This window comes from Anomaloglossus baeobatrachus, chromosome 12 (genome assembly GCF_048569485.1).
Source record: "Anomaloglossus baeobatrachus isolate aAnoBae1 chromosome 12, aAnoBae1.hap1, whole genome shotgun sequence".
In the NCBI taxonomy this organism is placed as follows: Eukaryota; Metazoa; Chordata; class Amphibia; order Anura; family Aromobatidae; genus Anomaloglossus; species Anomaloglossus baeobatrachus.
Genome location: NC_134364.1, coordinates 101,085,894 through 101,113,662, shown reverse-complemented (window position 1 = coordinate 101,113,662; position 27,769 = coordinate 101,085,894). Strand labels below are relative to the sequence as shown.

The 27,769-nt window shown below is 51.3% G+C and overlaps 1 protein-coding gene across 2 annotated transcripts; it reads right to left on the bottom strand.

The window, feature by feature from the left end:
• Positions 1 to 122: 122 nt before the first annotated feature.
• COPA (coat protein complex I subunit alpha) lies at positions 123 to 27,764 on the bottom strand. Of its 2 annotated transcripts, XM_075330461.1 has the most exons (34): positions 27,659 to 27,764; positions 27,067 to 27,180; positions 26,539 to 26,612; positions 26,327 to 26,407; positions 26,173 to 26,249; positions 25,978 to 26,087; positions 23,668 to 23,777; positions 23,368 to 23,467; positions 22,083 to 22,127; positions 20,499 to 20,634; positions 20,325 to 20,407; positions 20,066 to 20,216; positions 19,926 to 19,992; positions 19,617 to 19,692; positions 19,380 to 19,462; positions 19,159 to 19,298; positions 18,986 to 19,071; positions 18,768 to 18,906; positions 18,494 to 18,656; positions 17,916 to 18,062; positions 17,568 to 17,757; positions 3,588 to 3,683; positions 3,425 to 3,513; positions 3,229 to 3,352; positions 2,865 to 2,951; positions 2,675 to 2,784; positions 2,516 to 2,593; positions 2,368 to 2,436; positions 2,153 to 2,289; positions 1,716 to 1,902; positions 1,521 to 1,631; positions 1,261 to 1,422; positions 980 to 1,174; positions 123 to 473 (listed from the first exon to the last, which is right to left on the bottom strand). In XM_075330461.1, exons 1-34 carry the CDS (start codon positions 27,696 to 27,698, stop codon positions 414 to 416), a joined length of 3,717 nt encoding a protein of 1,238 aa, XP_075186576.1. In that variant the 5' UTR covers positions 27,699 to 27,764; the 3' UTR covers positions 123 to 413. The 2 variants fall into 2 exon arrangements, with proteins under 2 accessions (XP_075186576.1, XP_075186577.1); XM_075330462.1 differs by lacking the exon at positions 22,083 to 22,127 and having other exon boundaries at positions 27,659 to 27,763.
• Between the last annotated feature and the right edge of the window lie 5 nt (positions 27,765 to 27,769).

Genomic DNA, 27,769 nt, shown 5'->3' with positions numbered 1-27,769 from the left:
AGCAAAGACTGATCAAGTTTAGCTACTCATAAATGGAATTGGCATTTTCTGTGACTTCTTGCTTCTGCATTCACAATTTGGGCAGAACGCAGTGAAATAAAAAAAAAGTAGTTTCATGCACATTACAGTTACAACATTTTTATTGGCTTTCATACAAATTCGTTAATTTAGAGACATAAGAACCCGGATGTTGTACTCGGCGTTTGGTTTCATGATGGTCAAAAGCTGCTCACAATAAGTATACTGTTTCACATTTTTATTTCATATATGGAAAAAGGACTGATTTACTGAGCTACAAATTAGTAAAGGGCGGCCTTGGTTGTCGACTTGTAAGCTTAGGGAATAGAGGCGGCTACTAATAATCAGGCTGGATAACAAAAAAAAAAAAAATACACATATAAGGCTGTGACATCTTAACGGAACTGTAGAGGGCTGATCCTCAAACCGATCACATCTTTTCCGATCTCCGTCACCTATGAAATGAAAAGAAGGGTAAAGAATTAGTGTTTCTTAAGAGAAGAATGCAAATATTGTAAAGGCTAAGGAAGAAAAAAAAAAAAGTGATCGTTGACGCAAGACTTAAGGTAGTGAGTGGAGGTAACAGCGAAGAGCTGCGGCAACAGGACAGTTGTGAGTAGATTATTATTTTATTATATATATATATATATATATATATATATATATATATATATATATATATATATATATATATATATATATATATATATATATATATATATATATATATATATATATACACACACACACTAAATAAAATTTTTTTTGTATTTTTTTTTATTTTACCCCTTCATGGCTCTACTTTTATTATATATTGGAAGCCTGGAGAGACATTGCAGCATAATAAATGCATTTTAAAGGCAATCAGGACATCGAATGTCTCCAAATTGCTTGCCACCAATGTTTCTATATCTTGATCACCGGAGAAGATAGATCTGTATTTGTTTTTCCCCTGACATACCGTGGTAACCCTGCAGATCTGTCCTTTATACTCCGGGCTGTAGCAAGCTCCGCTGAGTGGGCATTTTTCCACCGGTTTGCCCCTGTATATTGGCCGGTAAGAGGCGGCACAGATGTCGAAGGGGTTGTGCATGTCGTAGTTGAGCTGGTAGGTGTCGGTGAGGTTTTTCTCGCAAGCGGACAGAATCTTGCGTGTCTTTTGCAGGAGAAAAAAAAAAAAAAAAAAAATTAATTGTCCTGAAACCTGTTCTGCAATAAGTATCCCCCACAATCGATCCTCACCTGCTGCGCCACTTCAGGCTTGGGCCCCAATTCTAGCAGTCGCCGGGCAAACGCGGCGGCCGTTTTGAAGTTCTTCAGCTTAAAGAAGAGATTGACGGCAGTCCTTAGGACCAAGATCATGTGGACCGGCTGCAGGCTGGAGTGTGTGAAATAGGCCGCCATCTGCAAAAAAACAATGATTAATAATGGAAAAAAAACAGTAACTCTGCCCCCTAGAGGGACAAGCAGGTCATTACAAATAGTGAGGTTTTCGGTCTCACCTCACATATGCGCTTTTGTTGCTCCAGGGTGTCTTTAGGAAGCTTCTTCCGCTCTATTTCCATGGCCAATCCCACTATATACTCTCTACAAATTGTGATGAGCTGCTGGGCCTGAGATAGAGAGTAATTCAGCATTGATTTGTAAGCTTACTAGATAACACGTGGTACTCCGTGAAGGAAAGGACCGCCCCGTACCTCTGCGATCTCCTGCTTGTTGTCCACCACCAGGAGAGGAACGCTGAGGAGGATGAGGCGAAACTTCTCCACGGCTTCCTCAAATTTGCCGGTTGTGGTCAATTGGTAGCACAACTGTAGACGCTGGATCAGGTCGCTGAGCTTCAGGCCCACGGCTGGAAGTCCGTTCTTTAACCCGGCGTCCTTCCTGCAAGGTGAGCAAATCCAAAGCTTAAAAAAGGCAGTCATCCTTTTTGAAAATTTTCGAAGACAAACTTTACGGTAATGGTATCGAAAAACGAAGATAAAAGTCTGCGTCTACAGCGGCCACTAGGAGGAGCTTACTGCATACTGAGATGTGCTCCTCCTAGTGGTGGCTACTGACAATATTATTTAACTCAACAGCTATCCAAGAAATAGGTCAAGGATCTGTCTACTAAGAGTCGATAATTCCTTACCAGTTCCGTTGGGGATAACCGTACATAGCGGGGAGCCCCGGGAGCGCCTGGTAAGTGCTACGACCCCTGGAGAAGGTGTGCAGGAAATGCTGCTTATAAGCGCTGAAGTCCACCACCCCAACCTGGTCATAAAGAAGCTGAGGAAAGAGGAAAAGATGGTTGAAGTGGATTTGTATAAGCATGTTATTAACACTGGTCCCATGTCGGGGACTTACTCTCATTGCGGTCTCAAACGATCCGGCCAAAACGTGATCCACCGGGAGCTGAGAGTTGTTGCACCAAGACTGCGGAAGAAATAAATAACCACCTAAGTTTTATCCCTGAGCCAAGATATGTCCTATAAAAGATGGCAGAAAGTCTTACCTGTGCCGGACTATTGCCCTTGGTTGGCGGCACGAAGAAGCCGTCCTCTCCCGAGCCCGAAGCACCAGAGGGAACATCCTGAGAACACAGGACCCGGGTTTAGACGGAAACAGCTGAAGATAAACCCCACGTCCTTCTGACCATCTTAGGTCTACTCACCAGCTCAGGAGGAAGGTCCAGGTCTTCTTCCACATCCCATCCACCTCCTTCTTCCTGTCCCTTGCTGGGGCCGTCATCTCCGAACGTTTCACCCGCATCTACAAAGCCATCTAAAAAGAGACGTCACAGACGTTAGGTCATACGCTTAGAATAGAAGGGGATGGAGGGTAATCTAAGCTGCCGCCTTAACCTTCATCCAGGGCAAGCTCAGCGTCTTCTCCCCAGCCTTCTCCTCCAACTGTGTCCACGTCGATGTCGGCGGCCATTGCTCCTTTAGCTGGAAGGAGATAAAGCGAAACCATGAACGTAAACTCCCTTGTTAAATAGCATTTTCCAAACTGCTCAGGATCACTAAGGGCATCAGAGGTGGCCACAAAACAGGTCCCCAAAGAGCACAGAGTGGTGATTAAGCTGCTGTGAACCTGCAGCATCCGAGAAGTACTTGCCGGCAGGGGTGTCAGGTATCGCACGGGTAGGCCATCAATAAAAAAAAATATAAAGTAGTGGTAGGAAGGCGAGTGCTTCTTTAGATTAATATCTACAAGACTACTAACCTTTATTGGATATGGTTCCTTCAAAGAAGCCTTTGGACACAGTGAGCAGAGGCCAGTTGGTGTCCAGTGGCATCACCGGAGGAGGGGGCAGAAGCAACTTGGCATCGGGATCCACTTCGGGAATCTATGAGCCAACAGTGATTTTTATTAAAAGCAACTGAAAAATGTCCAAGAAGTAAGGGTCCCATGAACTTACAATTTCTTTCTCGGGGTCGAATGTTTCCCGTAGGTTTTCTTCCTCCTCCGTGATTCCATGGGTGGCGGCGGTAAGATAGGCAAGAGATTCTGGGCAAAAGATGAGAGTATTGAGTAAATGGTGGGTGGTAAAAGAATCGCGAGCCCACCGGCAGGCCACTTACTCTGCCCGCAGTTCTTGAGGATCTTCACTCTCTCCTCCACATCCCCCAGGTACAAGGCGTTCTGGTACTGACCGCTGAAGTCTTTACGGATCTCGGCTGAAAGTGGAAGCAGATGAGATATGAGGTATGTGCCAGGGTGAGTTGTTGTGAACATAGTCTGTGTGGGTGCTGTTCTGAAGCTCCCTCTGGTGGCCAAAAATGGTAGTAGCGCTAATGCTAAGCTAATGACTCAGACAGGTGTCGGTGTTAATTGGGAATTGGGGAAGTCCTATCGCAGACAAGTCTGGTCTATATAGGAGAGCACTTTCTGGCCGGCCGACGCCGGTTATAATTGTATATTCCCCGTCTCTGTTCCTGGCCTGGAGCTTTGTCCTTTCCTGTATCCTTGAGCAAGACTTCTGCAGATAAGTTTTAGTTTGGCCTTGTTTTCTTATTTACACCTTAGGGTGTTTTTTTTCCTTGTTTTGCTGTGTATCTGTTTTCTTGCAGGTGAAGCTTTGTGTCTATTGTGTTGTGAGCATGGGGGTTTCCCATGTGCTGGCTTTCCTGCAGGAAGAAGGGAATTTTGTTTACTTACCGTAAATTCCTTTTCTTCTAGCTCCAATTGGGAGACCCAGACAATTGGGTGTATAGCTACTGCCTCCGGAGGCCACACAAAGTATTACACTAAAAAGTGTAAGGCCCCTCCCCTTCTGGCTATACACCCTCCCGTGGGATCACGGGCTCCTCAGTTTTAGTGCAAAAGCAAGAAGGAGGAAAGCCAATAACAGGTTTAAAGACAAATTCAACCCGAAGAAACATCGGAGAACTGAAACCATTCATCATGAACAACATGTGTACCCGAAAAAAACAAAAATCCCTAAGAAAACAGGGCGGGTGCTGGGTCTCCCAATTAGAGCTAGAAGAAAAGGAATTTACGGTAAGTAAACAAAGAAGGGAATTTTGTTACTTACCGTAAATTCCTTTTCTTCTAGCTCCTATTGGGAGACCCAGACGATTGGGTGTATAGCTACTGCCTCCGGAGGCCACACAAAGCATTACACTAAAAAGTGTAAGGCCCCTCCCCTTCTGGCTATACACCCCCCGTGGGATCACGGGCTGCTCAGTTTTAGTGCTAAAGCAAGAAGGAGGAAAGCCAATAACTGGTTTAAACAAATTCACTCCGAAGTAACATCGGAGAACTGAAAACCGTTCAACATGAACAACATGTGTACCCGAACAAACCAAAAATCCCGAAGGAAACAGGGCGGGTGCTGGGTCTCCCAATAGGAGCTAGAAGAAAAGGAATTTACGGTAAGTAACAAAATTCCCTTCTTCTTCGGCGCTCCATTGGGAGACCCAGACGATTGGGACGTCCAAAAGCAGTCCCTGGGTGGGTAAAGAAATACCTCATGTTAGAGCTGCAAAGACAGCCCTCCCCTACGGGGAGGCAACTGCCGCCTGCAGGACTCTTCTACCTAGGCTGGCGTCGAAGCATAGGTATGCACCTGATAATGTTTGGTGAAAGTGTGCAGACTCGACCAGGTAGCTGCCTGGCACACCTGTTGAGCCGTAGCCTGGTGTCGTAATGCCCAGGACGCACCCACGGCTCTGGTTGAGTGGGCCTTCAGCCCTGATGGAACCGGAAGCCCAGCAGAACGGTAGGCTTCAAGAATTGGTTCTTTGATCCATCGAGCCAGGGTGGCTTTGGAAGCCTGCGACCCTTTGCGCTTACCAGCGACAAGGACAAAGAGTGCATCCGAGCGGCGCAGGGGCGCCGTGCGGGAAATGTAGATTCTGAGTGCTCTCACCAGATCTAGCAAATGTAAATCCTTTTCATACCGATGAACTGGATGAGGATAAAAGGAAGGTAAGGAAATATCCTGATTAAGATGAAAAGAGGATACAACCTTAGGGAGAAACTCCTGAATGGGGCGCAGCACTACCTTGTCCTGGTGGAACACCAGGAAGGGAGCCTTGGATGACAGCGCTGCTAGCTCAGACACTCTCCGAAGAGACGTGACCGCTACCAGAAAGGCCACTTTCTGTGAGAGTCGAGAAAGTGAAACATCCCTCAGAGGCTCGAAAGGCGGCTTCTGGAGGGCAACTAGTACCCTGTTTAGATCCCATGGATCTAACGGCCGTCTGTACGGAGGGACGATATGACAAACCCCCTGCAGGAACGTGCGCACCTGAGAAAGTCGTGCTAGACGCTTCTGAAAAAACACGGATAGTGCCGTTGCCCTTTAAGGGAGCCGAGCGACAAGCCCTTTTCCAACCCAGATTGCAGGAAGGAAAGAAAAGTAGGTAACGCGAATGGCCAGGGGGACACTCCTTGTGCAGAGCACCAGGATAAGAAAATCCTCCACGTTCTGTGGTAGATCTTAGCAGAAGTGGACTTCCTAGCCTGTCTCATGGTGGCAACGACCCCTTGGGATAATCCTGAAGACGCTAGGATCCAGGACTCAATGGCCACACAGTCAGGTTCAGGGCCGCAGAATTCCGATGGAAAAACGGCCCTTGGGACAGTAAGTCTGGTCGGTCTGGTAGTGTCCACGGTTGGCCGACCGTGAGATGCCACAGATCCGGGTACCACGACCTCCTCGGCCAGTCTGGAGCGACGAGTATGACGCGGCTGCAATCGGATCTGATCTTGCGTAGCACTCTGGGCAAGAGTGCCAGAGGTGGAAACACATAAGGGAGCCGGAACTGCGACCAATCTTGCACTAAGGCGTCTGCCGCCAGAGCTCTTTGATCGCGAGACCGCGCCATGAAGGCCGGGACCTTGTTGTTGTGCCGAGACGCCATTAGGTCGACGTCCGGCACCCCCCAGCGGCGACAGATTTCCTGAAACACGTCCGGGTGAAGGGACCATTCCCCTGCGTCCATACCAGGGCTGTGGAGTCGGTAAGCCAAACCTTCGACTCCGACTCCTCAAATTCTCTTGCACCGGCTCCGACTCCGGCTCCGACTCCGGCTCCGACTCCGGCTCCGACTCCTACATATATTGCTTATAGTTAGGTGAAAAATTTATTGTAGTACATGAATATGTGTATGTGAACATCAGACATTTAATAATTTTTATGATACAATAATCAAGATATTTGGATAGAACATAAAATATATTTATTGGAATACAACTTTAGAACACAAAAAACTGTAATAAATTGTAAATATGTAATACACTATGTAATATACAGTAGATTACATATATATCTTGTGTGTGTGTATATACACTGTATATATATATATATTATATATATTACATATTTACAATTTATTAGTTTTTTTGTGTTCTAAAGTTGTATTCCAATAAATATTTTATGTTCTATCCAAATATCTTGATTATTGTATCATAAAAACAATTAAATGTCTGATGTTCACATTGTACTACAATAAATTTTTCACTTAAATATAAGCATTATACTAAATGTTGTTATTTAGTAAAATATTCAGCACATTCTGCATTGCACTCCTGTCCCCAATTTATTATATATTTTAGGAGTCGGAGTCGGTGCATTTTATACCGACTCCGACTCCACCAAAATGAGCTCCGACTCCGACTCCACGACTCCGACTCCGACTCCACAGCCCTGGTCCATACCCTGGCGACTGAGGAAGTCTGCTTCCCAGTTTTCTACGCCCGGGATGTGAACTGCGGATATGGTGGATGCCGTGTCTTCCACCCACATTAGAATCCGCCGGACTTCCTGGAAGGCTTGCCGACTGCGTGTCCCTCCTTGGTGGTTGATGTATGCCACCGCTGTGGAGTTGTCCGACTGAATTCGGATCTGCTTCCCTTCCAGCCACTGCCGGAAGGCTAGTAGGGCAAGATACACTGCCCTGATTTCCAGAACATTGATCTGAAGGGTGGACTCCTGCTGAGTCCACGTACCCTGAGCCCTGTGGTGGAGAAAAACTGCTCCCCACCCTGACAGACTCGCGTCTGCCGTGACCACCGCCCAAGACGGTGGTAGGAAGGATCTTCCCTGTGATAATGAGGTGGGAAGAAGCCACCATTGCAGAGAGTCCTTGGCCGTCTGGGAAAGGGAGACTTTCCTGTCCAGGGAAGTTGACTTCCCGTCCCATTGGCGGAGAATGTCCCATTGAAGTGGGCGCAGATGAAACTGCGCAAACGGGACTGCCTCCATTGCTGCCACCATCTTCCCTAGGAAGTGCATGAGGCGCCTTAAGGGGTGCGACTGACCATGAAGGAGAGACTGCACCCCTGTCTGTAGTGACCGCTGCTTGTCCAGCGGAAGCTTCACTATCGCTGAGAGAGTATGAAACTCCATGCCAAGATACGTTAGTGATTGAGTCGGTGACAGATTTGACTTTGAAAAGTTGATGATCCACCCGAAAGTCTGGAGAGTCTCCAGCGCAACATTCAGGCTGAGTTGGCATGCCTCTTGAGAGGGTGCTTTGACAAGTAGATCGTCCAAGTAAGGGATCACCGAGTGTCCCTGAGAGTGTAAGACTGCTACCACTGCCGCCATGACCTTGGTGAAAACCCGTGGGGCTGTCGCCAGACAAAATGGCAGAGCTACGAACTGAAGATGGTCGTCTCCTATCACGAAACGTAGAAAACGTTGGTGTTCTGTAGCAATCGGCACGTGGAGATAAGCATCTTTGATGTCTATTGATGCAAGGAAATCTCCTTGAGACATTGAGGCAATGACGGAGCGGAGGGATTCCATCCGGAACCGCCTGGCGTTCACATGCTTGTTGAGCAGTTTTAGGTCCAGAACAGGACGGAACGAGCCGTCCTTTTTTGGAACCACAAAGAGATTGGAGTAAAAACCTTGCCCTTGTTCCTGAAGAGGAACAGGGATCACCACTCCTTCTGCTCTTAGAGAGCCCACCGCCTGCAGAAGGGCATCTGCTCGGTCGGGATGTGGGGAAGTTCTGAAGAACCGAGGCGGAGGACGAGAACTGAACTCTATCCTGTACCCGTGAGACAAAATGTCTGTTACCCACCGGTCCTTGACCTGTGGCAACCAAATGTCGCAAAAGCGGGAGAGCCTGCCACCGACCGAGGATGCGGAGGGAGGAGGCCGAAAGTCATGAGGCAGCCGCCTTGGAAGCGGTTCCTCCGGTTGCTTTCTTGGGGCGTGAGTGAGCCCGCCAGGAATCTGAGCTCCTTTGCTCCTTCTGAGTCCCTTTGGACGAGGAGAATTGGGCCTTGCCCGAGCCTCGAAAGGACCGAAACCTCGACTGCCACCTCCTCTGTTGAGGTTTGCTTGATCTGGGCTGGGGTAAGGAGGAGTCTTTACCCTTGGACTGTTTAATGATTTCCGCCAATTGCTCACCAAACAGTCTGTCTACAGATAATGGCAAGCTGGTTAAACATTTTTTGGAAGCAGAATCCGCTTTCCATTCCTTTAACCACAAGGCTCCGCGCAAAACCACAGAGTTGGCGGACGCCATTGAGGTACGGCTCGTAGAGTCCAGGACAGCGTTGATAGCGTAGGTCGCAAACGCAGACATTTGCGAAGTTAAGGACTCCACTTGCGGCACTGCTGGACGTATGATAGAGTCCACCTGTGCCAGACCAGCTGAAATAGCTTGGAGTGCCCACACGGCCGCGAATGCTGGAGCAAACGACGCGCCGATAGCTTCATAGACAGATTTCAACCAAAGGTCCATCTGTCTGTCATTGGCATCTTTAAGTGAAGCCCCATCCTCCACTGCAACTATGGATCTAGCCGCAAGCCTGGAGATTGGGGGATCCACCTTTGGACACTGGGTCCAGCGTTTGACCACGTCAGGGGGAAAGGGATAACGTGTATCCTTAAGGCGTTTGGAGAAACGCTTGTCTGGATAAGCATGGTGTTTCTGGACTGATTCTCTGAAGTCAGCGTGGTCCAGAAAAGTACTCAGTTTACGCTTGGGATACCTGAAATGGAACTTCTCCTGCTGTGCAGCTGCCTCCTCTGCTGAAGGGGCTGGGGGAGAAATATCCAACAGCCTATTGATGGCCGCTATAAGGTCATTTACCATGGCGTCACCATCAGGAGTATCCAGATTGAGAGCGGTCTCAGGATTAGACTCCTGATCACCCTCCTCTGTCTCATCATACAGAGACTCGTCTCGCTGAGACCCTGACCAGCGTGATGACGTGGAGGGTCTCTCCCAGCGAGCTCGCTTAGGCTGCCTGGGACTGTCATCCGAGTCAGAGCCTTCAGCCTGAGATGCCTGGGACCCCCTAGAAGCACGGATTAGCTCCAACTGAGGGGGACCGGGGAACATTGACACAGCAGTGTCCATGGTCTGAGTAACTGGCCTGGCCTGCAAGGTCTCTAGGATTTTTGTCATAGTCACAGACATCTTGTCAGCAAAAACTGCAAACTCTGTCCCCGTCACCGGAACAGGGTTCACCGGTGACTCTGCCTGGGCCACTACCACCATAGACTCCGGCTGACAAAGTGGCACAGGGACCGAACATTGCACACAATGGGGGTCATTGGAACCTGCCGGTAGATCAGCCCCACAAGCGGCACAAGCAGCGTATACAGCCTGTGTCTTGGCACCCCTGCGTTTTGCGGATGACATGTTGTTGTCTCCTCAGAGCAATATAGGGTATACAGCCAAGAAGCGACCTTACAGTGCAATATATAGATATATATATGGTACAGAGAAAAAAGTACACCAATATAACACTGTGGCACTAGTGGGGCCAGCACTAATGTGCTGCTTACCGCCCGCTTAACGCGGGTGTGTGGTCGCCCGAATCCCTTGTCTGGGTCTCCCAGAGCCTGTGTCCGTTCCCCAGCCAGACTGCATGCAGGAATGGCTGCCGGCGTCCTGTGGAGAGGGGCGGGCCCTGGGTGTGTTCAGACGAAAAGCGGGAAACTTGCGTCCCACTGTGCCCAGTGAGAGGGCTGGAGTATGTAAATAAGACTCCAGCCCTCGGCGCTGACTATAGAACAGCGTCTCTCCCTTTCCCTGATTGACAGGGTGGGGGCGGGAACGAAGCGGAGCTAGGCCGCAAAAGCCGGGGACTAGATTTATAAGCGCCGCCGTCCGGTCGGCGCGAAGTCCCCGGCGCACCACAAGTCTCAGCCGCGCCGCCGCTCCAGGGGCGGCCGGCGCGGCGGTCCCCAACACATAAAGTCCCTCAGAGAAGCTGCAGTGACTGTAACCCCCGCGCGCAGCGCTACTGTCCCCGGCGCACTAGCACACCCAGCAAGTCTGGAGTGTGCGCGGCCTGTCCATACGGGGACACAGAGTACCTGAATGTTGCAGGGCCTTGTCCCTGAACGGTACCCAGCTCCGTATCCAGCAGGTTCTACGGGTCTGTGGATGGAGCCCGGCCTCAGGGCTTGGGGGCCGGTAAGATCCCACTTCCTCAGAGCCCCTCAGGCGGATGGGGAAGGAAAGCAGCATGTGGGCTCCAGCCTCCGTACCCGCAATGGGTACCTCAACCTTAACAAACACCGCCAATAGGAATGGGGTGAGAAGGGAGCATGCTGGGGGCCCTATATGGGCCCTCTTTTCTTCCATCCGATATAGTCAGCAGCTACTGCTGACTAAACAGTGGAGCTATGCGTGGATGTCTGACCTCCTTCGCACAAAGCTTGAAAACTGAGCAGCCCGTGATCCCACTGGGGGTGTATAGCCAGAAGGGGAGGGGCCTTACACTTTTTAGTGTAATGCTTTGTGTGGCCTCCGGAGGCAGTAGCTATACACCCAATCGTCTGGGTCTCCCAATGGAGCGCCGAAGAAATTCCCTTCTTCTTTGTCGCTCCTAATTGGGAGACCCTGACAATTGGGACGTCCAAAAGCAGTCCCTGGGTGGGTAAAAGAATACCTCGTGATAGGGCCGTCAAACAGCCCTGTCCTACAGGTGGGCAACCGCCGCCTGAAGGACTTGTCTACCTAGGCTGGCGTCCGCCGAAGCGTAGGTATGCACCTGATAATGCTTGGTAAAGGTGTGCAGACTCGACCAGGTAGCCGCCTGGCACACCTGCTGAGCCGTAGCCTGGTGCCGTAATGCCCAGGACGCACCCACGGCTCTGGTAGAATGGGCCTTCAGCCCTGAAGGAACCGGAAGCCCCGCAGAACGGTAGGCTTCAAGAATTGGTTCCTTGATCCACCGAGCCAGGGTGGATTTGGAAGCTTGCGACCCTTTACGCTGACCAGCGACAAGGACAAAGAGTGCATCCGAGCTGCGTAAGGGCGCCGTGCGGGAAATGTAGATCCTGAGTGCTCTGACCAGATCCAACAAATGCAAACCTTTCTCAAATTGATGAACTGGATGAGGACACAAGGAAGGTAATGTGACATCCTGATTGAGATGAAAGGGGGATACCACCTTAGGGAGAAACTCAGGAACCGGACGCAGAACCACCTTGTCCTGGTGAAACACCAGGAAGGGAGATTTGCATGAGAGCGCCGCTAGCTCGGACACTCTCCGAAGAGACGTGACCGCTACTAGAAAGGCCACTTTCTGTGAAAGACGAGAAAGGGAAACATCCTTCATAGGCTCGAAAGACGGCTTCTGGAGGGCAATTAGAACCTTGTTCAGATCCCAGGGCTCTAACGGCCGCTTGTAAGGGGGGACGATATGACAAACCCCTTGCAGGAACGTGCGTACCTGAGTAAGTCGTGCTAGGCGTTTCTGAAAAAATACAGATAGCGCTGAGACTTGTCCTTTAAGGGAACTGAGCGACAAACCTTTTTCCAACCCGGATTGCAGGAAGGAAAGAAAAGTAGGCAATGCAAAAGGCCAGGGAGAAACTCCCTGAGCAGCGCACCAAGATAAGAATATCTTCCACGTCCTGTGGTAGATCTTGGCGGAGGATGGTTTTCTAGCCTGTCTCATGGTGGAAATAACCTCTCGAGATAACCCTGAAGACGCTAGGATCCAGGACTCAATGGCCACACAGTCAGGTTCAGGGCCGCAGAATTCCGATGGAAAAACGGCCCTTGAGACAGCAAGTCTGGTCGTTCTGGTAGTGCCCATGGTTGGCCCACCGTGAGATGCCACAGATCTGGGTACCACGATCTCCTCGGCCAGTCTGGAGCGACGAGGATGGCGCGACGGCAGTCGGCCCTGATCTTGCGCAGCACTCTGGGTAACAATGCCAGAGGCGGGAACACATAAGGTAGCCGGAATTGCGACCAGTCTTGAACTAAGGCGTCTGCCGCCAGAGCTCGGTGATCGTGAGACCGTGCCATGAAAACCGGGACCTTGTTGTTGTGCCGTGACGCCATCAGGTCGACGTCCGGCGTCCCCCAGCGGCGACAGATCTCCTGAAACACGTCCGGGTGAAGGGACCATTCCCCTGCGTCCATACCCTGGCGACTGAGGAAGTCTGCTTCCCAGTTTTCCACGCCTGGGATGTGAACTGCGGATATGGTGGATGCCGTGTCTTCCACCCACGTCAGAATCCGTCGGACTTCCTGTAAGGCTTGCCGACTGCGTGTTCCACCTTGGTGGTTGATGTACGCTACCGCTGTGGAGTTGTCCGACTGAATTCGGATCTGCTTGCCTTCCAGCCACTGCTGGAAGGCTTGTAGGGCAAGATACACTGCTCTGATTTCTAGAACATTGATCTGAAGGGTGGACTCTTCCTGAGTCCACGTCCCTTGAGCCCTGTGGTGGAGAAACACTGCTCCCCACCCTGAAAGACTCGCGTCTGTCGTGACTACCTCCCAGGATGGGGGTAGAAAGGATTTTCCTTTCGACAAAACGGTGGGAAGAAGCCACCACCGAAGAGATTCCTTGGCCGCCTGAGAAAGGGAGACGTCTCTGTCGAGGGACGTCGACTTCCCGTCCCATTGGCGGAGAATGTCCCATTGTAGTGGACGGAGATGAAACTGCGCGAAAGGGACTGCCTCCATTGCTGCTACCATCTTCCCTAGGAAGTGCATGAGGCGTCTCAAGGGGTGAGACTGGCCTTGAAGGAGAGATTGCACCCCTGTCTGTAGTGAACGCTGTTTGTCCAGCGTAAGCTTCACTATCGCTGAGAGAGTATGAAACTCCATGCCAAGGTATGTTAGCGATTGGGTCGGAGTCAGACTTGACTTTGAAAAGTTGATGATCCACCCGAAACTCTGGAGAGTCTCCAGCGCAACGTTCAGGCTGTGTTGGCATGCCTCTTGAGAGGGTGCCTTGACAAGTAGATCGTCCAAATACGGGATCACAGAGTGACCTTGAGAGTGCAGGACTGCTACTACTGCTGCCATGACCTTGGTGAAGACACGTGGGGCTGTTGCCAGCCCGAAAGGCAGAGCTACGAACTGAAGGTGTTCGTCTCCTATAACAAAGCGTAGAAAACGCTGGTGCTCTGGAGCAATCGGCACGTGGAGATAAGCATCCTTGATGTCTATAGATGCTAGAAAATCTCCTTGAGACATTGAGGCGATGACGGAGCGAAGGGATTCCATTCGGAACCGCCTGGTTTTTACGTGCTTGTTGAGCAGTTTTAGATCCAGAACGGGACGGAATGACCCGTCCTTTTTTGGCACCACAAACAAGTTGGAGTAAAAACCGTGACCTTGTTCCTGAAGAGGAACGGGGGTCACCACTCCTTCCGCTTTTAGAGTGGACACCGCTAGCCGCAGAGCATCGGCTCGGTCGGGAGGTGGAGAAGTTCTGAAGAAGCGAGTTGGAGGACGAGAGCTGAACTCTATCCTGTACCCGTGAGACAGAATGTCTCTCACCCAACGGTCTGTGACCTGTGGCAGCCAAATGTCGCCAAAGCGGCAGAGCCTGCCACCGACCGAGGATGCGGAGAGAGGAGGCCGAAAGTCATGAGGAAGCCGCCTTGGTAGCGGGTCTTCCGGCTGTCTTTTTTGGGCGTGACTGAGCCCGCCAAGAATCTGAGCTCCTCTGATCCTTTTGAGTCCTTTTGGACGAGGAGAAATGGGACCTGCCTGAGCCTCGAAAGGACCGAAACCCCGACTGTCCTCTCCTCTGTTGGGGTTTATTTTGTCTGGGCTGAGGTAAAGATGAATCTTTACCCTTGGAGTGTTTAATGATTTCATCTAAGCGCTCCCCAAACAGTCGGTCACGAGAAAATGGCAAACTGGTTAAACACTTTTTGGAAGCAGAATCTGCCTTCCATTCTCTTAACCACAAGGCTCTGCGTAAAACTACGGAGTTGGCGGACGCCACTGCCGTACGGCTCGTAGAGTCTAGGACAGCATTAATCGCGTAAGACACAAATGCAGACATTTGAGAGGTTAAGGGTGCCACCTGCGGAGCAGATGTACGTGTGACCGTGTCAATCTGTGTAAGACCAGCTGAAATAGCTTGGAGTGCCCATACGGCTGCGAATGCTGGAGCAAACGACGCGCCGATAGCTTCATAGATGGATTTCAACCAGAGCTCCATCTGTCTATCAGTGGCATCTTTAAGTGCAGCCCCATCTTCCACTGCAACTAAGGATCTAGCTGCAAGCCTGGAGATAGGGGGATCCACCTTGGGACACTGGGTCCAGCCCTTGACCACGTCCGGTGGAAAAGGATAACGTGTATCCTTAAGCCGTTTGGAAAAACGCTTATCCGGATAAGCGTGGTGTTTCTGGATTGCTTCTCTAAAGTCAGAGTGGTCCAGAAATACACTTAATTTACGCTTGGGATACCTGAAATGGAATTTCTCCTGCTGTGAAGCTGTCTCCTCCACATGAGGAGCTGGTGGAGAAATATCTAACATCCTATTGATGGACGTTATAAGATCATTCACTATGGCGTCACCATCAGGAGTATCCAAATTGAGAGCGGTCTCAGGATCAGAATCCTGATCAGCTACCTCCGCCTCATCATACAGAGAGTCCTGCTGGGACCCTGACCAGTGTGATGAAGTCGAGGGCCGCTCATAGCGAGCTCGCTTAGGCTGTCTGGGACTGTCGTCCGTGTCAGAGCCATCACCCTGGGATGCATGTGACACCCCCGGATCCCGGAACTGTTCCAACTGAGGGGGACCAGGGAGCAATGAGTTAACAGTGTCCATGGCCTGAGTTACTGGTCTAGACTGCAAAGTTTCAAGAATTTTAGTCATAGTCACAGACAATCTGTCAGCAAAGACTGCAAACTCCGTCCCTGTCACCTGGACAGTATTCACAGGAGGTTCTGCCTGGGTCACCTCCAGCAGAGGCCCCGGCCGAGCAAGTGCCACAGGGGCCGAGCACTGCACACAGTGGGGGTCAGTGGAACCTGCCGGTAGAACAGCCCCACATGCGGTACAAGCAGCATAGAAAGCCTGTGCCTTGGCACCTTTGCTTTTTGCGGTCGACATGCTGTTGTGTCCTCTGAGAAATCTAGGAGGGTATATAGCAGAGAATCCCCAGCGACCGTACAGTGCAATGTATAGCTGCAAGCATAAAATACAATATACACTTCGGCACCAGTGGGGGTCAGCCCTTGAGGGCAGCTTACCGCCCGCTCAAAAGCGGGTGTGTGGGCACCAGAATCCCGTGTCTGGGTCTCCCAGTCTCCTCTCTCCAGCACAGACTGCACATCAGGAATGGCTGCCGGCGTCCTGTGAAGAGGGGCGGACCGTGGGCGTGCCACAAACAAAGTGCGGGAAACTGGCGTCCCACTGTGCCCAGTGTGAGGGCTGGAGTATGCAAAGCAGACTCCAGCCCTCTGCGCTGACGTTCTGTACAGCGTCCCGCCCTTCCCCTGACTGGCAGGCCTGGGGGCGGGAACGAAACGAAACTAGGCCGCAGAAGCCGGGGACTCGAGTAATAAGCGCGGCCGTGATATATGCACGGCCAGCGCGGAAGTCCCCGGCGCACCACAAGTCCCAGCCGCGCCGCAGCGAAAAAACTGACAGCAGCGGCCGCGCGGCAGTTTCAGATACGTGTCCCCTCTCAGCAAAGCTGCAGATAGGAATGGCACCAGCGCGCAGCGCTGTTGTCCCCGGCGCACTAACACACCCAGCAACGCTGCGGTGTGCGCGCGATATGTACGGGGACACAGAGTACCTTGACGTAGCAGGGCCTGTCCCTGACGATACTCAGCTCCATTCCAGCAGGTTCTCAGGGGCTGTGGATGGAGCACGGTCTTAGTGCCTGGAGACCGGTAAATCCCACTTCACCCAGAGCCCTAAGGGGGATGGGGAAGGATGCAGCATGTGGGCTCCAGCCTCCGTACCCGCAATGGGTACCTCAACCTTAACAAACACCGCCGACAAAAAGTGGGGTGAGAAGGGAGCATGCTGGGGGCCCTAGTATGGGCCCTCTTTTCTTCCATCCGACATAGTCAGCAGCTGCTGCTGACTAAACAGTGGAGCTATGCGTGCATGTCTGACCTCCTTCGCACAAAGCATAAAAACTGAGGAGCCCGTGATCCCACGGGGGGGTGTATAGGCAGAAGGGGAGGGGCTTTACACTTTTAAGTGTAATACTTTGTGTGGCCTCCGGAGGCAGTAGCTATACACCCAATTGTCTGGGTCTCCCAATTAGGAGCGACAAAGAAAAGGGATGTTTATCCCTGTCTGATTTAATAATTTGCTTTTCTCTATTTTGTCTCTCCCATTATTTACAGGAGTACCTGATATAGTGGGGGTGAGGTCGTATGACCTCCAGGACCTTTTTTATTATCAGGAGTTTGGTATTTTTCTATCGGGATTTTGCACTGACCACAAATCAGTTCCTTTCATATGCTTTGTATCAAGTTAGTTGGGCCTCGCCTTTGCGAATTCTATTTTTCCTATCCGAGTATTGTGTTTTCCTACATCACCATAATCTTTGTATGTGGGGGGCTATCTACTCCTTTGGGGGACTGCTCTGAGGCAAGGTAGATTTCCTCATTTCATTCTGTGAGGCGTAGCTAGTTTCTCAGGCTGTGACGTGGTGTCTAGGTTTTTAGGAACGCTCCACGGCTACTTCTAGTGTGGTCTGATAGTCATGGGATTGTGGTCAGCCCAGGTTCCAACTACTACTGTTTCTTGGTGATTTTTCACCAATGGGTGTTTTTTGTAATCTTCCACGGTTACCGGTTCATAACAGTAAGTGCTTGCTCCATGTGAGATTTCTCAGTACTGCTCACCAATCTTCATCATCTTGCGCAGTTTCTCCAGGTTCCCGGTGATCAGGTAGAGGAAGGAGAGCTTGTCGAAGTTCTTGGTGCGCTGGTAGCACATCTCTACGATCTGGTGGTTGCCTTGCAGTAGCGCCACCTCACCCAGCTTCTCCCAGCAGTGCTTATCGTCCAAGGCCTTAGCAGCTTCGAGGGCGATCTGATGAGAGAAAAAAAAAGGTTTGCTGTATTCTGCAGAAAGCTTACATAGAGCCCCTGCCAGGGCCTTCCTCCTCATCTGCTGGCAACTCTGTACATTTATAGATACGAGGGTTGGTGCGCTGGAAAGGCCACTATATGGACGGACCAGGTTATTACCTCAATGTTCCCGCACTCCAAAGCCAAGCTGAACCGGGTCTTCTCATCTTTCACGAAGTGTAGAGCCACCTCCGGGTAGCCTTTCTTCTGCAAGTAGGCAATGATGGACTGGCCTACCAGCTTGGCATTCCTCACCATATGTAGCACCTAAGAGCAGAGGGTTAATAATTAGACGGTGTACTCCTCCCTAGAACAAGGCTACCCCAAAATTCTGACAATTTGGAGGACAAATCATTAGAAAAAAAAGGCAAAGAGGGCAGCCCAGTCCCCCGACGAGAGGCAAAGATGGGAACCCATGCCAGCCTGAACCCACCTCATTGGCGGCCATTCCACCGACCCGAGGAATCAAGAGGGCGGCCGCTCTCCCCGACCAGAGGCGACAAGAGGGCGGCCGCTCTCCCCGACCAGAGGCGACAAGAGGGCGGCCGCTCTCCCCGACCAGAGGCGACAAGAGGGCGGCCGCTCTCCCCGACCAGAGGCGACAAGAGGGCGGCCGCTCTCCCCGACCAGAGGCGACAAGAGGGAGGCCAATCTCCCGAATATAGGCAATGATGGGAACCATGGCAGGCTGAACGCACCTCATCATATTTCCTATTAATCAGGGCCAATTTGAACTTGAACTCTGTCGGGTCGATGGTGAGCACTCGCGGGCGACACTCCCGGTCCAGGCAGTAGACGCTGTTACCCTTCACTCGTGTAATATAGATGGGCAGATCGAGGGTCCGGATGATGCCGTAGTCTCTGAGATGACAATGGGCAGAGCGAATATTGAGACCAACCTTCTATCTTTGCTCACAATACTGTAATGTACCTGGACGCGACACTTATTTCCCCTTTCTTCCCTGCACTTACCCCGTGGTGAGGGCGTATTTGATGTGGTTGCTGGTGGTGTAGATGAACACCCCGCTCTCGTCCCAAGCTCCGCTCTTCACCCGGATGTTCTCGTGGATGTTACACAGAGACTCCAGTTTCCGGTTGCAGATCATTATGGCTGTGGATGGACAGAAGCAGATTACTCGGCCAGGAGTCGACCAGGCGGTACTATATCAGAGTATCCGCAGTAAACTCACCATGTTTCGCCAGGAGCGCAACGTGAGACATGTCTGACGACCAAATCACATACTTCACTTTGGAGATCTTCACAGAAGCCAGAGTTCTGAGCGGAGACAGGAAGTTTAACATGACTACTTTGATCTCTGGGGGTCCCAGAAGTGGCCAAATAATCACTGTGCCGAGTCGTCACCTTTTCTGCTGCACATCAAAAAGCGTGATGGAGTCGGCGTCCCGGAGGAGCAGGTTCCCGGTTCCGGAGTAAAATATCTCATCGCAGTTTGGCACTTGGACCTTCTTGGTGATCTCATTCTTTAGGTTCTTGATGAGGATCTGAAGGGGAGAAGGAAAAGTGACGGGTGAGCGAGGCGGCTGAACACGGAGACATGGTGCGGGTAGGAGTCACGTCCTTACCGAATGCATGCGGTCCAGGACTGCAAACCGATTGCGAGCCACCCACACTGCGGTCAGTCCGGAGGAACGCTTCCCTTCTGGGGCTGTGGAGAGGGGTGAATAAAAATCTAATATACTCCAGAGCTGCACTCTTAATTCTGCATTTCATATTGGTGGACGCCTCGATTAGCTCCTTGTAGTGAGAACACACTGACATGATAAATGGAGATGCGGGTTGCTTTATTTTGGGGCGCTTACCGTCAGGGTTCTGGGAGTCGGAGTCTTTGGGGATTGTATACAGGTCGTACGTGCTGTTCTCAAGGTTACTGGCCCTCTGTACAAAAGAAGAAACATTTTGGGAGAGCGGAAAATATTCTAAAATTGCAATTGGCCCCCTCGGGACATGTATTTTAACACCTTCCTTCCCGTGGACATAACAGTAGACTTGATATAGAGCAGGTGGCGGCTGTACTCTACAGCCAGCGCCGAAGCTTGTTCTGATTGCTGCTGTTAACCGCTTAAATGCTGCATCCCAGCCCGTGACGCTACACATCCTCGGCTTCTTACCGTGCACAGCAGGACGGCGTTCTCCGCAGGGTTATAGGACATATTGAACACTGGGAACTTGGAGCCACTGCGTAGAGAGAACACAAGGTAAACTGAAGGGACTGGGGTGACAGTCTCCAGGTTTCGGGGGCGTTTCGTACCTCCTGAGCTGCATCACGGCCACGTCCTTGGAGCTGTTGAAGTCTAGCTGGCGCAGGAAGCGGTCCTTTACATAGTACAGGATGTTACCATGCACGGCGTAGGCCGGACGCTCTCGCTCCAGCTTAAATACGATCATCCCCCCGTCGTGTCCTGGCCGGAGCAGATACCAGCAATTATTAGTCTCCTTTTCATACATGTGATCAAAACTACAACTCCCAGCATGCCCCGGTGTATAGGGTGAGAGAACCTGATGCTTACCTGCTGCAAAGAGGTTAAGGTTGGGGTGAGCGGCCAGGACCCAGAAGCGGTCATGGTCTCTGCGGAAGGTTTGGACTCCAGTTCTGGGATGGAAGAAATAAAATTAAATATACAAGCGTCAGCCCGGGGAGATTGTCACTTGTACGTGTGATGAGGGGCGAGGCTGCTGCACACCTCTTGGACATGTCCCAGACTCGGATGCTCTTATCCTCGGAGTTACTGAGGATCAGCTCCTGGCGAGGATGGAAGACAGCGCAGGAGACGTTATTGTAGTGTCCTCGGCACGTGTCCACCTCCCAGGCCTTGGATTCTGCACCAAATAGAGACAAAGGGGTCAAAGTAATGGCAGATAACACCGAACAACTCCGGGATGTAATGTTCTGCAAGAAGCTCATGCATCTTCCTGATAATCCTCAATCCAAACTACACCACAACCGAAAGAAACCGGAATCACTGTGTACATACATTACTGATCCTGAGTTACCTCCTGTATTATACTCCAGAGCTGCACTCACTATTCTGCTGGTGGAGTCACTGTGTACATACATTACATTACTGATCCTGAGTTACCTCCTGTATTATACTCCAGAGCTGCACTCACTATTCTGCTGGTGCAGTCACTGTGTACATACATTACATTACTGATCCTGAGTTACCTCCTGTATTATACTCCAGAGCTACACTCACTATTCTGCTGGTGCAGTCACTGTGTACATACATTACATTACTGATCCTGAGTTACCTCCTGTATTATACTCCAGAGCTGCACTCACTATTCTGCTGGTGCAGTCACTGTGTACATACATTACATTACTGATCCTGAGTTACCTCCTGTATTATACTCCAGAGCTGCACTCACTATTCTGCTGGTGGAGTCACTGTGTACATACATTACATTACTGATCCTGTATTATACTCCAGAGCTGCACTCACTATTCTGCTGGTGCAGTCACTGTGTACATACATTACTGATCCTGAGTTACCTCCTGTATTATACTCCAGAGCTGCACTCACTATTCTGCTGGTGCAGTCACTGTGTACATACATTACATTACTGATCCTGAGTTACCTCCTGTATTATACTCCAGAGCTGCACTCACTATTCTGCTGGTGCAGTCACTGTGTACATACATTACATTACTGATCCTGAGTTACCTCCTGTATTATACTCCAGAGCTGCACTCACTATTCTGCTGGTGCAGTCACTGTGTACATACATTACATTACTGATCCTGTACTGATCCTGAGTTACACCCTGTATTATACTCCAGAGCTGCGCTCAGTATTCTGCACTGTTAAGTACATAGCTTCTCAATGACATACATATAGCTCTCCATCTATTTTGTTATGCAGAACTCGCAGAGCATGCTGGGAATTATAGTTCTAAAATCAAACGCCCTCCTGTCACTGCAGATCACACACAGACTATAAGCAGTAAGGGGAGGGGAGAGCAAGCGGCTAACATCTTCTATCACTGCACCACACGGCGTCTGTAGTGTTACTGCCCCCGGATGACTACGTCAGGGTATCTTTATAGGGGGACACTGGGTGATGTCTAAGCCTGACCGGTGGGGCGTGCAAGGACATACCGGAGGACATCAGTCACCCATCTGAGCTGTGGATTGGTTCCCAGGGGGAGGGGCAGTCAGAAAGCAGCTGCGTATTGGTGGATGCAGATAAGGGGTGGGGATCAGTAAGACTACATTAATCTATAGCCACACACATGCTACATGGGGCAGCGGGCACGAGTGCCGGCACCTCTAGTCATGTCTGAGAACTGGCCTGTAGGGGGCACAGCGTATTCTGGAAAACAGAGATACAAAGGTGAAACCGTTTACATCCACTCCACAGAACCAGCACGCTACATGTATACAGACAAGACATTTGGAGGGGGCTCTTTAAGAGGAGGGCTCCACTGATGGTGGCCATACTGCAGACCAACAAGGAGCTCTCCACTGGTGGTGGCCATACTGCAGACCAACAAGGAGCTCTCCACTGGTGGTGGCCATACTACAGACCAACAAGGAGCTCTCCACTGGTGGTGGCCATACTACAGACCAACAAGGAGCTCTCCACTGGTGGTGGCCATACTACAGACCAACAGAGTAATAAGGAGCTCTCCACTGGTGGTGGCCATACTACAGACCAACAAGGAGCTCTCCACTGGTGGTGGCCATACTACAGACCAACAGAGTAATAAGGAGCTCTCCACTGGTGGTGGCCATACTACAGACCAACAGAGTAATAAGGAGCTCTCCACTGGTGGTGGCCATACTACAGACCAACAAGGAGGTCTCCACTGGTGGTGGCCATACTACAGACCAACAAGGATCTCTCCACTGATGGTGGCCATACTACAGACCAACAAGGAGCTCTCCACTGGTGGTGGCCATACTACAGACCAACAAGGATCTCTCCACTGGTGGTGGCCATACTACAGACCAACAAGGAGCTCTCCACTGATGGTGGCCATACTACAGACCAACAAGGAGCTCTCCACTGGTGGTGGCCATACTACAGACCAACAAGGATCTCTCCACTGGTGGTGGCCATACTACAGACCAACAGAGTAATAAGGAGCTCTCCACTGGTGGTGGCCATACTACAGACCAACAAGGAGGTCTCCACTGGTGGTGGCCATACTACAGACCAACAAGGATCTCTCCACTGGTGGTGGCCATACTACAGACCAACAAGGATCTCTCCACTGGTGGTGGCCATACTACAGACCAACAAGGAGCTCTCCACTGATGGTGGCCATACTGCAGACCAACAAGGAGCTCTCCACTGGTGGTGGCCATACTACAGACCAACAAGGAGCTCTCCACTGGTGGTGGCCATACTACAGACCAACAAGGAGCTCTCCACTGGTGGTGGCCATACTACAGACCAACAAGGAGCTCTCCACTGGTGGTGGCCATACTACAGACCAACAAGGAGCTCTCCACTGGTGGTGGCCATACTACAAACCATCTGAAGAATGGATATTAACCATGTGACCCTCAAAGAAAACAGAGGCTGATGACCACCCCTCATCGCTTACCATTCATCCTCCAGATCTTGACTTGGCGATCATCTGCCCCTGACACAATTAAAGGCATGGTGGGGTGGAAAGCCGCCCAGTTAACCCCGCGGTCATGTCCCTATGAGGATGAGAAAGGAAAATGACTTCTCCATATACAGAGATAGAAGTTACTGGATCCTGAAGTCGTCATATGCCCAACTGGCAACGTCCCTCCTAAAGGGGCCACCTCAGATTATGTGAGGTATTGCAGCCCAATGTCTTCTATAGAGACGCCATACTGCTTACAACCTGTGGACGGGTGGGGTGTGATTTACAAACCTCCAGAACGTGCTTGACCACAGCGTCGGTGGTCCCAAATAAGTCCACCCCGGTGATTCCTCTGACGTCGGTCTCCACCGCCCCTGGAGATAGGTTCTTCTTTCTTAGGCCTTTTCGTGGAAGGAGAGTAAAGGGTGGAAAAGTTAATTGAAGGGTCTAGGTCCACATTATAGGACAGCGCCACCTCCTGCCTGACCCCAACCTCTGCGTGTGATCGAAGATAAACTGATCGACTAAGATCCCTAAACCCGACCCTCGGCCACCCCCCCCCCCCCCCCCCCCAGAATTGGTAGACATGGCGGTGGACCCCACTTATTCCTTTAGATACTCGCGTCCTCCTGCCGATGGATGAATGGAGCGCGGCGGTCGGTAAGACGTGGCGGGTGGAGAGGCGCTGGGTCGAGGCGGCAGTAGCATGAATGGAAAATGTCTGTGACTGCACAAATAAAGAGGGCGGCGAGGACACTTCGGATGGACCAGTGAGCAGCGCGGACTTGGCAGGGAGGGGGTTAATCGTTACGTGGCAGGATGGAGGGTGGGGGGGGCATGCGTTTAATGTCCGCAGCGAAGAAATGGATTAGTTCAGATACGTGCAACCTGTGACATGCTTCATGAGGGCGCCCCCCGCAGGAGCTAGGGGGGAACCCATGCCTCACTATAAAATGGACTTTAATGGAGTTGTCTATTCAGGCTTACGGGGGGAGTGAATCTCAATCGTAGACCCACCCTTACCTGTCAATCAAGCGGTCAGCATTACCCACTTCCAAAAATATAGAGCGAAGGGGACTTTTTTGGATTACAAAAGGGAAGATTGTTCAGCCCCATCAAGCTCAAAATTACTAGGAATGCTATAAGCAGTAAGGATCAATTCCTGAAAGGTCTGAGTCCTCTACCCAACGCAGCATAGCAACCAATATGGACATCCCCTTTAAGAACGGATTATATCAGCCCCCATGTTAATGCATGTAATTCCCCCAACTCCTATGTTACTGCAGTTAATGCTGCTGACGATCATGGCATGCAGCTCGCAAAGGGTTAAACATGTCATGCATTCACAGTTACAGGACATCAGTAGGGAGGTAGACGGCAGCCATAGCATTAAGAAAGGGGGGAAGCGTTCCCTCCAAGAGCAGGCAGATTACGGCTGAGGAGAGACCATCCCCCACCTCATCCATAATCTGCCATCGACTGGTCGGATCTGCCGTGTACATCGAAAGGTGAATGGTCGAGCGTCCAACTCACAACTGCAGGAGGGAAAGGAGCAGGGAAACTCCAGAGCTGCACTCACTATTCCGCTGCTGCAGTCACTGTGTACATACATTACTGATCCTGAGCTACATCCTACATTATACTCCACAGCTGCACTCACTATTCTGCTGGTGCAGTCACTGTGTACATACATTACTGATCCTGAGTTACCTCCTGTATTATACTCCAGAGCTGCACTCACTATTCTGCTGGTGCAGTCACTGTGTACATACATTACATTACTGATCCTGAGTTACCTCCTGTATTATACTCCAGAGCTGCACTCACTATTCTGCTGATGCAGTCACTGTGTACATTCATTACTGATCCTGAGTTACCTCCTGTATTATACTCCAGAGCTGCACTCACTATTCTGCTGGTGCAGTCACTGTGTACATACATTACATTACTGATCCTGAGTTACCTCCTGTATTATACTCCAGAGCTGCACTCACTATTCTGCTGATGCAGTCACTGTGTACATTACATTACTGATCCTGAGTTACATCCTGTATTATACTCCGGAGCTGCAGTCACTATTCTGCTGGTGCAGTCACTGTGTACGTACATTACATTACTGATCCTGAGTTACATCCTGTATTATACTCCAGAGCTGCACTCACTATTCTGCTGGTGCAGTCACTGTGCACATACATTACATTACTGATCCTGAGTTACATCCTGTATTATACTCCAGAGCTGCAGTCACTATTCTGCTGGAGCAGTCACTGTGTACATACATTACATTACTGATCCTGAGTTACCTCCTGTATTATACTCCAGAGCTGCACTCACTATTCTGCTGCTGCAGTCACTGTGTACATACATTACATTACTGATCCTGAGTTACATCCTGCATTATACTCCAGAGCTGTGCTCGCTGTGTTCATACTTTACTAGCAGGGAATGCTGGGAGATTTCAGCTCTGAAGTATGCACTTCTGTTCCTAATATTCTTTTTATACTGACAGAGGATGCCCGAGTTTGTTATGCTGCCCCTTTTTCCTGCAGTTTTGGGTGGGACGTGACCACGCAGGTGACCCCCTCGACCTGCGCAGCTCACCAGAAATATCCCAAACGCGCACTGTCTGGTCCAAGCTGGCGGACACCACCAGATCCTCGGAGGGGTGGAACTGGGCGCACATCACGTAATGGTTGTGACCAGTCAGGACACTGTGGAAGGAAAGAGACGAGTTACAGGAGAAGCCCCTCCTAATATTCGGGGGTCCGAGGAGGCGGAGGGGCTTCATGGCTTTACCAGACACAAGTGCGAGACTGCCAGTTCCAGATGCGGATCGTCTGATCGTCGGAGGCGCTGAGAATCCAGGGGTATTCCTGCAAAACCATTCATCCAATGACTGTCCTGCTGAAAAGTGCAAAAGTATTCACACCCCAATCACACTGGGACTTACATGATGGAAGAAAGTGGTGCGGATATAATCCAGGTGACCCAGGAGGGTGAAGAGACAGCGCCGCAGCTTGTAGTTCCAGACCTGCAAGAGACAAAATTACCAGGAGGTGGCTGTGAGCCGCGATGTAAGTAGTCATGCCACCTGCTGGCACCCGAGGTTACTGCACGCCGAGGTTACTGCACGCAGATTGCTTTGGCAGCGTCACATCTTACCTTAATTTTGTAGTCGTCGCCCCCTGAGACAAAGAGCGGCTGCTGCTTGTGGAAGTCAATGCCACGAACGGGGCCTGGGGAGAAAGAAGGTGAAGAGTGTCATGCCAGGCTCCCCTGGCCGGTGCCATGAGCCGCCAACACTCAGGACCCCCCCGGCCAGCCATACGAGGTCCCGACACTCAGGAACTCCCCCGGCCGGTCACACGAGCCACCGCCACTCAGGACCCCCCCTGGCCTCTCACAAGAGCCACCGCCACTCAGGACCCCCCCCCCCCTGGCCGCTCACGTGAGCTGCCGCCACTCAGGACCCCCCCCGGGTGGTCACGTGAGCTGCCGCCACTCAGGAACCCCCCCCCCGGGTGGTCACGTGAGCTGCCGCCACTCAGGAACCCCCCCCCGGGTGGTCACGTGAGCTGCCGCCACTCATCAGGAACCCCCCCCCGGGTGGTCACGTGAGCTGCCGCCACTCAGGAACCCCCCCCCCCGGCCGCTCACATGAGCCACCGACACTCAGGACCCATAGCTTACCGTCATGTTCATCGAACTTGTCGATCAGGGTGCACATACGATAGTCCCACAGCTGGATGACACCATTGTGGAGGCTGGTGAGGACCCATGGCCGTTTGGGGTGAAAGCTGAGGCCTGGGGGAGAGAGTGAAGCATTAGCATGGAGTGCAGCGGGGAAGGGCGCGCCGCGCGCGGGGAGTTATGTAGAGACTATGGATATTGGGGGTCTTTTCCCTGGCGCTGATGTTGGGGGTCTGCAGTAAGGGAATGATGTTGGGGCACAAGATTTCCAGGAAGTGAGGAGTGAGGCCGCGGGGTCACCATCTTCAGGAGAGATGGGGGGGACAGCACGAAATATCTGGGGGCCGAGCTCTGCACGTCTGGGAGGGACAATTATCAGGGATGGCGGGGTGAACCCCAATAGTCAGGGGGTGACACTGCTGCAGAGGGGGGCTGTCTACTGGGGGGGGGGGGGGGGGGTGATCACACCTCTGCACACTGCTGGGTGTAATGTTTGGGGGCGCTCTTTCGTGGGGGTGTCAGACCAGACCCCTGTATATAGGGGCGCCCCTCAGTGCACAGCCCGGCCCCCTCCCCCGTACACCCCCGGTACCTTTCACCCGGGCAGACTTGGTCTCGAATTTTGTCAGCATGTCCGCGGCTCCGCTCCCGTCACACGTCACCCTCAGCCCCGGAAATGCCGCGTTGGAGGAACACAGCTTCT

Bases quoted from the DNA above. Each gene is read 5' to 3' on its own strand.
- COPA (XM_075330461.1), bottom strand. From the start codon at position 27,698: ATGCTGACAAAATTCGAGACCAAGTCTGCCCGGGTGAAAG. The intron at 18,907-18,985 runs GTGAGTTTACTG...GTCCATCCACAG, and splicing joins TGCGCTCCTGGCGAAACATG to CCATAATGATCTGCAACCGG. The intron at 2,437-2,515 runs GTAAGACTTTCT...TTTCTTCCGCAG, and splicing joins AGGGCAATAGTCCGGCACAG to TCTTGGTGCAACAACTCTCA.